General features: G+C 43.6%; 1 protein-coding gene across 1 annotated transcript in view; it reads right to left on the bottom strand.

The window, feature by feature from the left end:
- GLP1R (glucagon like peptide 1 receptor) overlaps window positions 1–15,696 on the bottom strand; it is a 96,576-nt gene extending 80,880 nt beyond the window's left edge. Inside the window, 5 exon segments of the mRNA XM_075444297.1 lie at window positions 6,190–6,306; window positions 6,308–6,375; window positions 6,378–6,412; window positions 6,414–6,645; window positions 15,684–15,696. Coding sequence (XP_075300412.1) covers window positions 6,190–6,306; window positions 6,308–6,375; window positions 6,378–6,412; window positions 6,414–6,645; window positions 15,684–15,696 — 465 coding nt within the window.

Here is a 15,696-nt window from a genome sequence, read left to right as displayed (position 1 = left end):
CACAGTTTTCCCTCCAGCTTTTCCCTTAGGCTGGTCACAGAAGTTTTGGGTTGCCTGTTGCTAGGCTTTTCTCAGTTTTAGCTCAGACTTCAGACTGATGTACTGAGCTGTGCCAGAATTACACATTTCAGAGGCAAGACCAAAACTTCCTAGTCAGAAATGCAAGCCTTAAAGAGAGCAGGATTTCACAGGTTGTCCCATGCAGATATGTCCATACACACTCTCCTCCTCTTTGCCCTGAAGACACTACATCTAACAAATTGGCAAGAAAGTGCTTCATGGGGACAAAAAAAAAAAGCACTTGCAGACAGGGCAGGGAAAAAAATCAGCCTGAATAATGGTAAGAGGCACGAGTGGGTGAGCACACAATCTGCCCCACGTATAACCAAAATTACATGGTAAGCCAACTCCTGCTCACTTGTCTCTAAAAGAAACAGGAGGCAGCAAAGAAGACAGGAGACCAAAAGAGTCACAAGCTTCTCAGTTGTGCTCAAGTTCATTCCCTAACATCTGCAGAAGGTTCTTCCACACAGATCTTCACTCTTTCGCTACTTCCAAGGCACAGTCAGAAAGCAGGTTCACTTTCCTGAACTTCTCCCGTAGTGCAGCAGAGAGAGCGCACAGGAGTAACAACAGAGAAAGAAAAAGGGCAGCAGCAAACAGCAGCTAAAACTGCACATCAAGACATGAACACAGGTTTCAAATATTGTCCTGAAGGCATCAAAGAAGGCAGCAGGAGAGCAGCAGGGCACGTGCATAAGTGAGACAAGGCAAGAACATAATAGCAGAATGCAGACGAGCTCCATAGACAGAACACCACAGAAAACCATGGTAACTGGGAAAGCCAGCATAAAACAATCAATTGCAAGAAAAATAGCAGTCAATACCAGACTACACTAAGACGGTGATCCATTAACAATCAATTATAGTGAAACAGCAATAGGATGTATTCAGTAAAGCACCCAGCTGAAGGAACTATCCTTTTCCACATGTGTAGTTTTCTCTACCCAGTTATTTTTTAATCATCCATTCAATTAGCCTGTGTCTACTGTATACATAGCTGCAATTATGAGATGCTTGAACTTGAGGTGGGGGGTTGCTTACAAGTAAGCACTTGGGAAAAAGATTCTTACGCTATCACATCTGCATTTAGCAAGCTGTATCAATTAATTCACACACATCAGAGGGCAGGGGCTGGTGGTTGTTTCTCAAAGGTAAGACCATCAAGATTAAGGGGAAGGTCACTAGTAGAAATCCCACTCATGTTGTCCTCCACAAAAATCTGCCACGCTGTATCCCAGGAACACCATCTGTAAGGCTCACTGAAGTCCCAATAAAACTGCAGGGAGTTTCCCTTTGCGTGGGTCCACATTCATGGCAGTAAGAGCAGAGTCATCTACTTCATTCAGCAGTGGAAGAAGTGGACTTTCCATGCTTATGCTTACATACTGCAGATGTTGCTGCATCTTTGCCTGGAGATTCTCCTCCTACCTGTGAAGATCGACATGCATTTCATAAGCTCCTCTACACTCACAGCAAAGGATCACTGGAATGCAGAAGATCAGAGGCCAGTGTGGCTGCAATTTATAAATACCAGTTTTCAACAGTGAACAAAAAGAGGGATCAAAGAACAGCATTCAGCCACCAGCAACAAACCTATATTCACCTACCATAAGTTCAAGTTCGCTGCAATTTGTATAAAATGATGATGTTTGAAGGGGCCACTTTCTACTCAGCAAGTTAGAGATCCCTGGATACTGTTTACCCTATCACTCTTCTGGTGGGAAGCATTGTATGCAAGCACTAAACTCTGTCTTTTCTTGGGTAGCTAGGCTAGGAAGATTTGATTTAATTAAAGGAGTTCCTGCCCAGTGTTTTAATTCAGCCTCACAAGAAAACAACTTGTAGGGCTTAAATAGAAGGTCTCTTATCTACTGAGCAGACAACTTCTTTCCATAGCAAAGACGTATCTGCTGTTGTGTAAACTTACTTTTGTAAGACAAACGAATAGAACTGATGCACTGCACCAAGGAAACTCGAGCAGACAGCCTTGGCTGCAGCACACACGCTGGTTTAGCACAAAAAAAGAAACACAAAAGCTTTTAATGAAAGAAGCCAAACACAGAGATAATAGCTTTCATTTCACTACGGCATTGCAGAAGGAAACAATCCATTTTCCAAAGGACTGCTCCAAGTTATAAACTAGCAAAGGCCATGCGATTTCAGAGATAACAGCTCCTCCTGGTTTGTCCTCTCAAGTAACTGGCGATCAATCAATGCAGCAAGTCAAAGCTCAATTTAGTTTGACAGGGTAACAGAAACAGGATATGATACAATACCTTCAAAAATCTCTTTGACAGTCAGCAGGCAACTGTTTATGCTTTGTGTATCAGGCTCAGTTTCACTGAACTTTATTGCAGCCACAGAGCTGCAGCTTTTGGAGGGCAGGAGTTTTAGTTATGCAAAGCTCCACCTCCGCCACTTTGAGAATATGAGTTTTTCTTCTCTCAGCAGACAGCTATACACACTTCATTGCTGACACAGCCATGAAACATGTTCTTCCATGCCCAGCTGTATCTGCCTACACTTTACCTCAAATGCTTTTGTCCAAACTCTTTCAGACTACTGCCTAGTTTGGGGGGGTGGGGGGGGTGGAGGGCGCAGCAACGGCACTAGAAATACGGGAACGTAGCAAGACTGGAAAACAGTTTCACTAACTTCAACTTGCTTGGACCAGACATCAGAGCTTTAAAACAATGCCAAGGGCCAAGTCATTGTTCTGCTGTGTGACAGTCTTATCCTTTGGCCCGGGGAGATCCGATATCCTAGGCTCCAAAACATCATATTCCCCCCCGCCCCCCCCCCCCCATACAGTTAGGTTTGGGAGAGTTTACAGAAAATTAGAGTTCTTTAAGAAAAGAAAGTAATAAAACCCCACTTTATTTTATGAATACATAAAGGTTTTAGTCATTTGGGACAGCAATTTAATCTGTATTAATTTCGATGATTGTCTAGTAAGTAATTCAGAGTTTTATACCATATTAATATAGTCATGAATTTAAGTGGCCTACAAATATTAATTTTTTAAGAATCTGGTCATATTCCCAGGAAAGAAGCCAGCCAAGTATCCTTTGATAATAACTACAGCAAGGTGGCACAGTGTCACATCTTGTCTGTTCACCCTTTTCTCCACTGCTTTCTCTATTACTGCCATACGGGCTGCTGAAACTAGTCCAGCATGTTTTGATTTTCAGAGCGCAGGCAACAGGAAAACCAGCTCCATACAAGCCTTTGGGAGTAGAAAACAGAGAAATAAGTAGACTAACTCAGACCAGAATTCCAGCCAACCTAAGTATGGAGGCATTTTTGCCCGAGTGACGATCCAACTAATCAAGCAGCAGGCCAAGCCCCCATCTTTGCTTATGCATGGAGTCATTGGTTTCCAGGTCACTTTTCTAGTTGTTTTTCAGCCAAGCTCTATAGCCACTTTCCCACCCTAATGAATTCTAAGAAAAACATATCTGCACAACAGTAGCAGTCAGGAGCCTTAGTCCAGTTCTCTCAGCATTTGGGCACACAACAGAAGGCAAGAAGTCAGAATAGGCACGGTCCTACAAGTCTGTGCCGGGACATTCAAACACACAGGGACCTCTGTGCTGTCAAGGGCAGAGTCCAGCAGACCAACGAGGCACCGAAACCACCCCCTCGCATTGCATCTTTTCATCATGGCTTATCAGAATTCAAAGCTAGCACTCTCCAAGACAAATACCTGATCCTAGATACCCACAGTTAAAGAAGCAGATGCTGCAGAACTAGCAGCAGCCACGGCAGGCTTCAGCAGGCTGAGCAAGCAGCAGTAACTGTATGCATCCCTAAGACCTGCAACTTAAGAAGTCATGCTGACTGTTGGTTTGGAGAACAGACTAGCAACTGCAACTAAATAAGCCTAAATAACACAATATAATTATGAGAGCACCAACAACATACACATAGCTAAACACCCATATGCTTTAATTAACAGAAGTGTTGATACCGACATGAGCACTTCTCTATTCCCATACAAAAGCACTTCAGTAATAAGAGCTGAGGAGAGCAAAAGATCTGCAACCTTTCCACTAAATTCAGCTGCTTGTATGTCCTCCCAGGAGCTTGTATTCCTCACATTTTAGCCCGAGGAACAAAAGCATCAGAGTAGCAGAACCCTCCATTAACAAATGTGGCACAGATCCTGTCTGCTCTTCACTGACATTTAAACTATGTTCTTCAAGATTATCTTATCAAACCTTGAGCATAAGTACCGCATCTGAAATCCAAACCCAAGCGAGAACCGGATGGCAGGGAACCGGCAGCCAGCTGCATGTCAGCTCCGTCAGCAGCAGGACATTGCTGCTTGAGGCCAAGCACAGAAAGGACACAGGCTTGTCATTAGTAATAAGATTCCACAAAGCGGCCGCGTACTACCAGCTCTCAGTCATTTTACTACCCTCAATGCAGTAAGCAGGATCTAAAGACTTATGAAGCAAGTTCCAGACACCCTGCATTTAAGACAACGGCAAGTAAAGAGCACCACCTCAAATAAAAACTCCGGACTTCAGTTTTTCTTCCTCCTATGCATACTCACAGCTTTCTCTTCTCCCTCTCCCCTTTCTCATTTGTTCGAGGGGTTAGGGGAGGAGAGTGGGAAGGTCAAAGGAAACCAGTGGTCACACCACCAATAAAACACTTCCTTCCCAAATCCGTATCAAGTCATTTAACCTCCCCCACCCATTTAAATCAGAATACCTCACAGCTGATTATTATCACCTAGATTTTACTATCCACTACCGCCTAAGCAGTGCTATTCTCAGTTTAAGTATTACCTTTAACACTATCCTGAGCTGAACCTGAGAAGAAGCTCCCTACAGCAAGTCCCATGCTTTTGTATACTTCGGCTTGAGCAGAGTATCTTGTACCTTTTCTCAGCATCCGACAAGCACGATCGCTGCTCTAGACAAGTTGTCAGATAAGACCCTCTAGTGTCAGAAGAGGCTATAAAAGCACTCATGTTATTGCAAGACACAAATCAAAGGGCGACCACAGCACTGAGACCAGAGAAGTCTCTTCTTGCCTCATCCAAGTCCTGCGTCCAGCTGCAGGAGGTCCCTTCGCTAGGAAGGGCACCTCACCGATCGAGTCTGCCTCCGGCAGCCCCACTGCCCCTTTGCCCAGTGGCACGAGCTCAAGCTGCTCAGTGCCTTACCCTGCCCAACAAACACCTCCACGGGTGGAGGCTCCCCAGCCTCTCCGGGCCCCTGTTTCAGTATTTGGTCATCTTCACAACGAAGAGATTTTCCTGGTTGGAATTTTCCCCTAACGCAACTTGTGCCTGCAGCTCCTTTAAGGGCCTGATGTCCACGACAAGGAAAAGCAAAGCCACCAAGAAAACCCCAGAAGCCAATACCTAAGACAACCCCCTACAGACTCAGACCTAGTTGGGAACCAAAGAGATCACCTTCGCGCTGTTCTGCACGTTAACCTCAAAAACTTCTAACGACTGAAAAGCAGCGGCACAGACGGCGACCTCGGTCCGTCACCAGCTGCGCTGCCCCCGTCGCGCCCCCGCAGCCCACCGCCTCAGCTCCGCGCCCGCCCTCCCCGCAGCAGAAGCGCTCCCGGGACCCCCGCGCTCTCACCGGTTCCTCTCGTCTCCCTCTGTCCCCGACCTCCCCACCAAACTGCGGTCAGCCTCCCCCGTCCCGTCCACCACCCCGCCCGCACCCGCTCCCTCCTCCACCCCGCACCCCGGCTCCCGCCCGAACCGCCGCCTCCTCCCGCGACTGTCGCTGCTCCCCCGCCGCGCCCGCGGTCCCGCGAAAGACGAGGGAAACCCGACGGCCTCCGCCGCTCGCCCGGGGCAGACCTCGGCAGACGCTGCCCATCGCCCCCGAAAACCCGCCCGTTGCAGCACAGGGGCTTCCCGCCCGCTCCCGGCGCCCACACAGTAACGGCTGTAACTTCCAACTTCTCCTCGAGGCGCACCCAGGCACCGGCGGCCGCCTCCCGCTCCGCGGCGCGGGAAACCCCGGCGGAGGGCAGCGCCCGCAGCCGCCGCCCCAGCGCCGACGGGGCGGGAGGCACCGCCCGGGGCCGGGCAGCGGCAGGGCGCGGTGCGGCGCGGGGGGACAGGACCCGCCGGGCCGCGGCACTCACCCGCCTGACGGGGAGGGAGCTGCCCGCGGCCGCCAGCAGCAGCAGCAGGAGGAGCAGGAGGGCGAGGGCGAAGCCGGGCGGCGGCGGGGAGGAAGGCGGGGGCATGGCCGGGGAGGCCCCCCCATGCGCGGGGTCCCGGCGAGGCTCCGGCTGCCGCTCCCCGCGGAGGCTGCACAGCGGGGGATGGCGGCGCGGGCTCCGGCGGCCGCTTTTGTAGCGGCGGAGGCGGGGCCGGGGCAGGTGCGGTGCGGCCGGGCCCGGCGGGGCCGGGGCTGCGCGGGGCGGGCGGCGGGTGTCGTGGGCACGAAGGGCGGTTTCGGGGAGGGGGGAAAAAAGAACGACAAAAAGAAAAAAAGCCGAGGAAACGCCTTTGCGATCCCGACCCCCACCTCTTCAGCTTCCCGTTTGGTTTTGATCTGACTCTGTCCAGGCGTGGGCTTCTCGGTGGCCTTCGTGCTGTTCCCGACGTCCGGGTTGTATAGTACAGATTTAGTGACAGTAAATGCAGTCACCCATTTATAACACAAATTCGCAGAGCTGCACCTCCGGTCAGAGCTGGGTTTCCAAGTTAAAGCCAGGGCACACGTCCGTCCTCGCAGCAGCCTGATGTGTCAGTTTGGAGGATTCAGAAAACTTCTTTGCCTAGCGAAAGCGTGCTCCGAATTTGTCTTGTCCCAGGTCCATACATTGTGCTTACGTATTCACTTTGCACCGCCTAGCAAAGCTAAACCTGCAATAAATTGCATGTGTTTGGTGAGATTACACAACAGCATCTGGAAGAAGAAAACACACCGAACCCAACAGATTCGGAAGAAAAGCTCAGAACTGAATAGGGAACTGGCAAAAAGCTTTCACATTTGTCTGTTACATAGTCCGTTAGATGCTACTGGAATATAAAGAAGTTAATAACTTATAATATTAATGATGTACGTTAATTTCAGTTACAACACAGCATCAGGCTGATGCTTTGGGAACGTAACTGTAACCGGTCAGAGCAGCGGTGCTGTGAAATCATGAAATTCCTCTGTGTGCAAATTTCCAGGACAGCAGTTACATCTCCACAGCTATCTCCAGGCAGAAAGAATGTGCTGTGGTGGTTTGGTTGACTGAAGGCTGAGAAGACATTTCCTTCAACTTTTCTAAAGCGAGAGAAAACAAAGATTGAAGGGGAAAAAAAAATACTTTCAAAGAGGAGAGAAAGAACATACATTTGGGTTGTTAAAAGAGATGATCCCCAAACAGCCTAAGTTAGTTGAAACCCCTAATGTCTACTGCCCAGGTGATGGTTTTTTTCCTGTTGCTCATCAAGATTAATTTTTTTTACTATTCCAGTAAAATAAATCTTCTGTCTCTGTAGAATAAGCATGTCTGCTACAGGCATTGCCAAAGACTTAGGGAACAGTGAGAAGGAATGAGGGATAAAGATCTAACTAAAAAAGCATGTTCAGCCACAGTAATGTCACCTGCAACAATGTGATTTTTAAAGAAACCAGAGATCCACTGGATTTAAAATATTTAAACCCATACCTAATGTTTGCCTCAAAGGCATGAAGATAATGAGACAGGGAGAAGCTTGTTTATTTTGCCTGAGTCCGTATTTTTGTACACACATGCATGCTAAAACAAATTACACGTAGGTACAAGAAACTTCTGTAAAAAACAACATTTCTATTACCTACAGTTATCACACGTCCTTGAAGGAAGCAACCAGAGGGCATCTACAATGCCAGACTGCTGAGAAGCGTGACTAGGAGAACTAACAGTTGGCTGCAACTAACCCCTTTATGCGGTCTGACTCCCCAAAAAGCTAACAGAGGACCCTGCCCAAGCCTGGTTGCACCTCACAGGAATGTTTTAGTTGAAGACCAACACCTGATGCCATTTGGAGGTGCCTATGTGCTGGCCTTACCTTCTGGCACCTGCTTTCAATAAACCAACACAAACACTGGGCAACTGGGAAAAATAGCCCCCAGCTTCCTTCAGGCCAGGCAACACAACCTTTAAATAAAGGGAAAGAAACCCCTGCCACCTGGATAGCAGCACCAGCCTTGGCAGGGCACACCTGCTTCACATGCAAATCTCTACTGCTTTCTATTCTTTCTGCACCAGGAGCATTAATTAAGTTTTCCAGTTAAGACTTCTGCTCCCAAGATGACTCCCAGCACCTCTGTGCAGCAGAGGGCCAGCTGCTTTCACAAGAGGTTAATAGGCTCCTGTCTCTATTGGAGAGCCTTACCAGGGCTGTGAGGGTGACTATCACTTCAGAAGCAGAGGTATTACTTTGGAATAATTCTGCTTTTCAGAAATAATCAACGATAACTTTTTAGGTATGATGATGTGATACATTAGTGTTAGCTACATGAATGTCTTTGGAGAAAAAAAAAGATCAGAGTAAACTTTGAACAGGCGCATTTTCATTGTGGCCATAGAGAAGCTATTGTCAAATTTCAGGAGACTGAACAAATCCTGTTGACTTGAACCCCTGTAATAAAAGAGAGGTCATTTTCCTAGAGATGGAAAGGTATTTTTCAATAAATTAAAATTTTTTTTAGGGGGCGAATACTCATGAAAGTTTTCTCTAAAACCTGAGTCTGCTGGAGTTTTGTTATATTTATTCATGGTTTTATTAATACTAAAATTTAACTTGATCTTGTATCAGTGTGAATGTAAGAAAACAATGGTTTAAAAATGGTCAAGTGAAGCATAACAATGACACTATCCAAATTTGAAAGGAGCTAGGATCCTTTCAGTTTGAAAAATACAATGAAATGAGTTGAGGAAGCTTTGTACAACTTAAGAATTTTGTTTGTTGAGGCAAACGCTTCTTTTTCTGTAGCTGAAGGACTGCAAATGCTATTTGAAATGCAGGACTTTGTAACTTCTCTCTTGTTCCTTCCGCTCAAGGCTGGAACAAAGCTCTTGGGTGTATTACAGAGAAGGTACCTTGCAGTTACACTGCAACACACAGATTATTGTACTCCTATGACCACTGAGCATTATTAATGCAATTTACTATATTTTGAGGGCAAAACTGCATTTTTAAAAAGCTCAATGTCTCTTTTAATAACCTCCCCTGACAATCCTTTTCTGCGGAAGCAGCATAACCGGTGGCGTGCCATGGGAGGTTCCCAGGGGTGAGAGACAAAGCCTTCGCAAGGGTTCGGGCTCCCTCCTGCCTGAAAACTATGACCTCTACCCTGGTGTATGCAGAAAGGAACAGCCCAGTCCCCATGAGGCTAAATGCTTTGTCTCTGAAACTTTCTGAAGAGAAAAATCTGTTTCAGGGAGAAACTGTGTGTTTCTTCTGTGACATTTGCTGAGTAGCAGACATTTTCCTAAGCTGCCTTAGGCGGCATCCTAAAGAATGTTACCGGTTTTCAGTGCAAGTTGTGCACTTCATAATGCTCCATGCCCAGTAATTAGTTGCTTTTACAAACATCGTCTTTTATAATAAGTTCGTTTATGGAATAGGGATGTATGATTCCTGGAAACAACCACAGTGCAAATAGATCTAAACTCTAAGTGAGATTTTATTCCTTTTTACTGTGTATATGTCTGTTTGAAGTTGCAGGATACAGGGTTGCTGAGATTTGGAGAACGAAGTGTTTTACCTAAAAATGGAGGGAGTTGCTGCCTCATACAGTGGCTGTGTCAGAGTTGCACATGTGCCTGAAAGGCTCTTAGCTATTTGCTCTTGTGTTTTGTAACTGTAGTGTGCCACAGCAGTGAATACACTTTGGCTCATTTTTTTCTTTACAAAGCCAAGAGGAGCTGTCAGCAAAGATCTTTCCAAACTCAATAAAAGCTACAGTGTCTGAGCTGAGGACCAGAACCTATGAAGTTATTCAAGTAAATCACTTAGAAATTTGAAGTATGTGTTTAGGAAAGGAAGCAGAAGAGTTTTAGTGTTGAATCATTGAATGTGGATGGTGTTTGTAGAATTTTAATTCATATAGATACCTACTTAACTGAAATAAAAGTTCATCTAAGCTGAATCCTTCTGTAGATCTCCTGGGGAAAAAAAAAGGGTAGCTCTGAGCAGTATTATGCAAATGAGAGTTGCAAACACCTAAGCTCCAACTGTGATCACAAGGACATTGGTGTTTAGGAAGGAGATCATCTTGTCTTGGAGCTATATAAACTTCACTGTCTCTGGAGAAACTAAATCATCTGAATTGCACCTTGAAACCTGGACTTTGGAAAGTGGCTAATTTATGCATTTTAGGAATATCCGAAATGATCTTACAGTATTCTGTATCAGAACGTGGCTACAGCAAATAGTTGAACGACAGATCAATATACAAAACTTTTAAATGTGTAGTGCATTAGGAAGCAGGAGAATCTCCTCTGGTTACTCGCCGTAGTACACATTTATACGTTAAATCTCATGACTTTTAGTTGAGTGCTAGTAGGTGCTAATTGTTCTGTCACTGAAGTTACCTGCTCACATGTAGGAGAATGTGCTCAGCACGTGAAATGTCTCACAGTAGCTACGCGGTGCTGGGGTGCGGGGGTTGAAATCACCTGGTTTTCTATAATGTGTAGCCTTGTAGATGCAGACTCAGAATGAATGAACTGGAGTTGTTGCTGGTTTGCGGTTCCAGACGTGAGGGTCTGGTTGTATGTAAATATGCAAAGAGGACGAGTAGTGCTTGAGCAAAATGGACAGCTCCATTTTTCAGCTGTCAGATGGTATGGCTTGTAGACTTTTGGCTATACATTTCTTGATGGCAACAAAGAAATGAGTGCAAAGATTTTTTTCTTCTTTTTAACTAAGGTTTTGTAAACTGCATAATGAACTGAAATAGCTGTATCTATTTTTGGGGTCTAGCTGCCTTGTGGAATTTATTCTATGTGATGATTGTATGGAGGCAATGGTTTGAATAAGTATTTAATTTCAACACAAAGCTTGCATTCTCTGTTTTATGAAGAAGAAATTGCTTTAAATCTTTTCCATGAAATGTTATTGAAGGATTAATATGGCCCTGTGTTGAGTAATTTGTGAATCTGACCCAGACACTCCTATATTTAAATGTCTTAGAAGTGTAGAAATGTAAAAGTTGTCTTCAGTCATGTAATATAATAGGAAACGACATTATTACAGTCTGAATTTCTTACCACAAGCCCTGACTCCTACTTCAAATTTTCTAATCAAAAACTCCCTGTTCAAGAATGCTTTGTTAAGAATTGTATTTTGGACTATAGAAGGCTGCTAGGATGAACAAAATGAAAAGATGCCTGCACAGAGGAAATGATGGTAAGAAATAGTCTGTAAAACATTCAATTGCTCTACTCGTTTTTCACAAGAAGAAAGTAGGAAGCCATGAATCACAGAACAAAGCAACGAAAGAGTAAAGTCAAATTATTATTTGTTAAGTAAAATTGGCAGAAATATTACTCTTCTCTCTCCCTCTTTTGTAGTGGTAGCTTTTTTCTGTGAGGAAATGATTTGGAAATTACTTCACTCAACATCTCACCAAGGGAAACCTTGATACAGAAAAAGAAAACTGCCTTGAACAGTTTGATACGTGTCTTGTGCGGTAATCATAACGCTGGTCTTTTTCAAAAAGACAGAGATGATTTCTGTCTGCTCTGCTGTTAGATGCCTAGCAGGTAGGACCTGGATTCCCTCAGCAAAAGGCTTCCCAGATGCTGAGACAAGCATTTAGTAGCTCATCTGCAACTTCTGATGGGTTTTTGAGAAAAAGATCCTTTGAAGACAGACAGGATGTGCCTCTTGAGAAAGAGGTGAGAATTTATAGTCTAGCATTTTGGTTCAAAAAATATTCCCTGGATGAACGATTGAGATGGGGAATGTCTTTCATGGGTTTCCCATGTGCTAAAGAGAGTGAGAAGGGTACTGTTTGGATTAAATTACTTAGACTGTAAATATGCAGGTTAAATCCTTTCCATTTACGATTACATGACCATTTAAATTACAATAATTCTACTTTTTGTGCTCATCTGCCCAGTGAGAAGGAGATCACAAACTATTAATCACAGTGTCTTTTGAGGCCATAGGTTTTCAATTCATAAACATCCCCCAAAAAAGAGAATGACCCTAAACATCATTCATTTCCATCACCGTACAGCAGCCTGCTCGTAAGTCATCTGAAGCTGCAAGGAAGAAGGGCTATTATCTGTTTAACACAGTTCTCTGAATTACTGTGTCTGTAAGGCAAAGAGTCGTTCTGCCTTTGAGTATCTGTTCACAGAAATCCCACTTTGGTGATTAGCCAGCAGACTATGAGAAATTAATATTAGGAGTTTTGATTAGCTAACCTCTGGAACAACCACTTGACTAATCTGAATATCAAACATAAACACTGGAAGGAGGAATTACTGATTCGTGTACATATGCGGGAAGCTGCAGAGAGTTTATCTGTTAAGACATGCTGCCAAGACCGCTTTGGAAAAATGAAATGCAAGGTGAATTGGAGGAGTCAACCTGTTGATATCATAAGACATTAGAAGTTTCAGATCCACAAGGGAAAGTCCAGGGGTTGGGGCAGATGTGGGGGGAAAGGCAAGGGGTCAGAGAGGACCTGCATTAGCTTCAGATGTGCTCTTTTGTCCTAGAAAGATAAAAAGGTGATGTTTTCCTAATATCCAGAGAGTGGAATCGCATTTCCCTGGAGCTGAATGAGGCTTAGGGGGAAAAATACTGATTACTATATGTTAATCAAGGTAAATGTTGGAACTGACATTAAGGATAAATTTTGGGTGAGATCTCAGTATTTATGAAAAATGATAATATTGTTTTGCTGAAGATTGAACCTCACCTGAATGCTGTGAAGAATATCTCGATTAATAATAAAGAATATAAGGCAAATGATGGGTCTATCAGCAAGATAAGGATTAAGTTAAAGTCCCCAAAAATGGCAGAACACAACTGCTAATCCTTTTAGACATTTGGGAATGTGAAGGTAGTGGAAGTTGGATAAGTCGAGTCTTGCATTCCTGGAGATCTGTTAATTTCTAGTGATCTGATTAACTAATAACTTACTTGACCTTTATTAAATAGTCAATGCAGTAAGAGACTGTTCAGATATTCCCAAGGGCCTTACTTGCATATATTTATACCTAATAAATTAGAAATTGTAATGGAAATGAAGGGGCATAAAAATAAGTCAACATGTTAGCAGTTGTTTATTTCCCCATCCTAATCTCTGCTGTATAAGAATCGTGGTATTTCTGTTTCCAAAATCTGTTTCTGGATTTCACTTTTATAGTGGACTGTTGCTAAGTTAAAAAAAAAAAAAAAAGTTTTCCTGAATTTTGAGAGTTAATCTATACATGTTTCTTTTGTGCTCTGAAGGCGGTATTAATCACCAGAAAAGGCTTCTCTTTTGGTGTTTATACAACTAGACTTCCCTCAGGAATACCCTGCTTGTGTGTTGCTGATGCGAGTACGACATCTTACAAAGTCTGATTTAGTATGTGTGATGTCTGCCCTAGGAGTATACATAACACCAGAGGCTTCTGAAGAAGTCTGATCAAGAGACTTATCGTAGTTGTGCAATTACACTCCAATATTAAAAAAAAAATCAGAAACATCAGTATACTTAAAACTGCAGCTTGCACATTTTATACTTTTGATTTTCAGTACTCTTGTCAACAGAATTATAATTACGTACTGCTGCCAAATGTTCTTCAGACTATCAAAAAATAACGAGTTTAAATGTTAAGAATAGATATAGTCAGTGAATGATTACTGAACAAGAAAACTGTAGGTCTTTCTGTAAAATATTTCACCTTGAAAATGAATATTCTGAATCTCTGCTGAACAAATTTTAGTTACAATCAACCAGAGTCTAGAGGCAGAAACAGAGGGTGTGGATGAAGAAAAATGTTCTGTGGAATTAATGAATCTTTTAAGTTAAAGTTTAGCTGAAATGTTACCTTCTTGGAACAAGCTCATTCCAGTCAGTGGTTTTATGAGATGTAGCAACCTGACCAGAAAACAAATGCTTTCGCCTCTCCCCCCATCTGCAAGCTCTTTTCCATAGCTTTTATTAACTCTGCACGATGTTATATAAAAGCTCATCATACAGCCATGCTCCAAACTTCTGTTGAATCATCACCTAAGAACAAACACTTCTATGAAAAGTGAGTATCTTGACATACTGGCAGATCAATGACTTCCAATTAATGTGCCCACTCCAAAGCAGTGGGAAAGATTATGCCTTCCCTTGTCTTCCCTGCTTGAACTGAGCTCTGAAAATCAGAGGAAAAGAGTACGAAAATCCTCCTGGGTGACAGTTCCACCGAGCGAGGAAAGAATAATACAGACTATGGATGCACCCTCTATGCTAATTCTGGACATGTTCTTCTTCACATTCTGAAACACAGATCTTCGTATGTTCGGCCCTTGCTTTCACAGAGACTAGTTAAATGTCGTATTTCAAGTATTTGTCTTTTTTTGATTATCTGTTAAATATTTGTGTTTTGCTGACATGGCGTTCTTGTCTTTGTCAAATCGGGGACCACAATACCATCTCACAACTTGGACAGCAGTATCTTGAATGGCAAATGAACATAAAAAGGTTCAGGAAGTAATTTGTTCAGTAGCTTGAAAAAAAAAAATTAGAATAAATTTAGGAATTTGAATGCTTGTTACAATATCTTGGATGTATAGAGCATTCCTGGCAGCAAAAGCTCTTGAACTGAGGTCTGGAATTCCTATAGATTATGTCAGCTGAAATGAATAATTTGTGGTGATTCAAGTAATTAACTCCACCTTGTTAGATGTTTGAAGAGCTGGTTGTCACCAAAGTAAGTGTAAGCATTTACTATCCCACATATGACTAGGATGGAGAAATACTTTGTGAATATTGTCAAAGCACGCAAAGGCAAAAAAGGAGCCTTCTGAATAGATAGTAGATTGTTTCTGTCACAAAACATAGATGATTTCCATAAACTCACTGGAAAGCTACGTGGAGATTAACATTCTTACCTGGAAGTAATGAGCTAATACATGGTATTGAGGAAACAGAACAGAACAAACCCCCAGACAGGATCAGAGGGGATGGGAAATGGCGACTGGACTCTGACAAACCGAGGACAGAGATGCTCTCAAGAATTTGATGCAATGTATGAAATAGTTGAGATCAACGATATGCTACTCATCTCTATTCTTGATATTATACAGGATGGAGAGTAAAATCTTCTTCAGTCTAAGTTAAATAACTCAGCACATTATTAATTTGCACCTTCCCTGGAGTTTTCCTACATAGACTTTCACTTGTAGATGTGGCCGTGCACGCCTTCCACCTGTGGGGGTATTCGCAGGGTTACACAGAGTTTCCCCGTTGTAATTAAGCTCAAAGGCCAGACCAAGAAAAAAACTTTAGGAATTAATACACTATAGTTGTTGTGCTGTTTTTTGGATATGAACTTTTTCCTCCTCTGTCCCCACACTGGGAGTGTGCAGGAATGTGGGGGTGGAAAAGCCTGGACAGCTGACCCAAACTGTCCAAAGGGCTATTCCATACCATGTGATGTCAT

The sequence above is a fragment of the Opisthocomus hoazin genome, chromosome 2 (assembly GCF_030867145.1).
Source record: "Opisthocomus hoazin isolate bOpiHoa1 chromosome 2, bOpiHoa1.hap1, whole genome shotgun sequence".
Classification (NCBI taxonomy): Eukaryota; Metazoa; Chordata; class Aves; order Opisthocomiformes; family Opisthocomidae; genus Opisthocomus; species Opisthocomus hoazin.
Note: the sequence above shows the minus strand (reverse complement) of the source record. Positions and strands in the feature narration are given on the sequence as shown.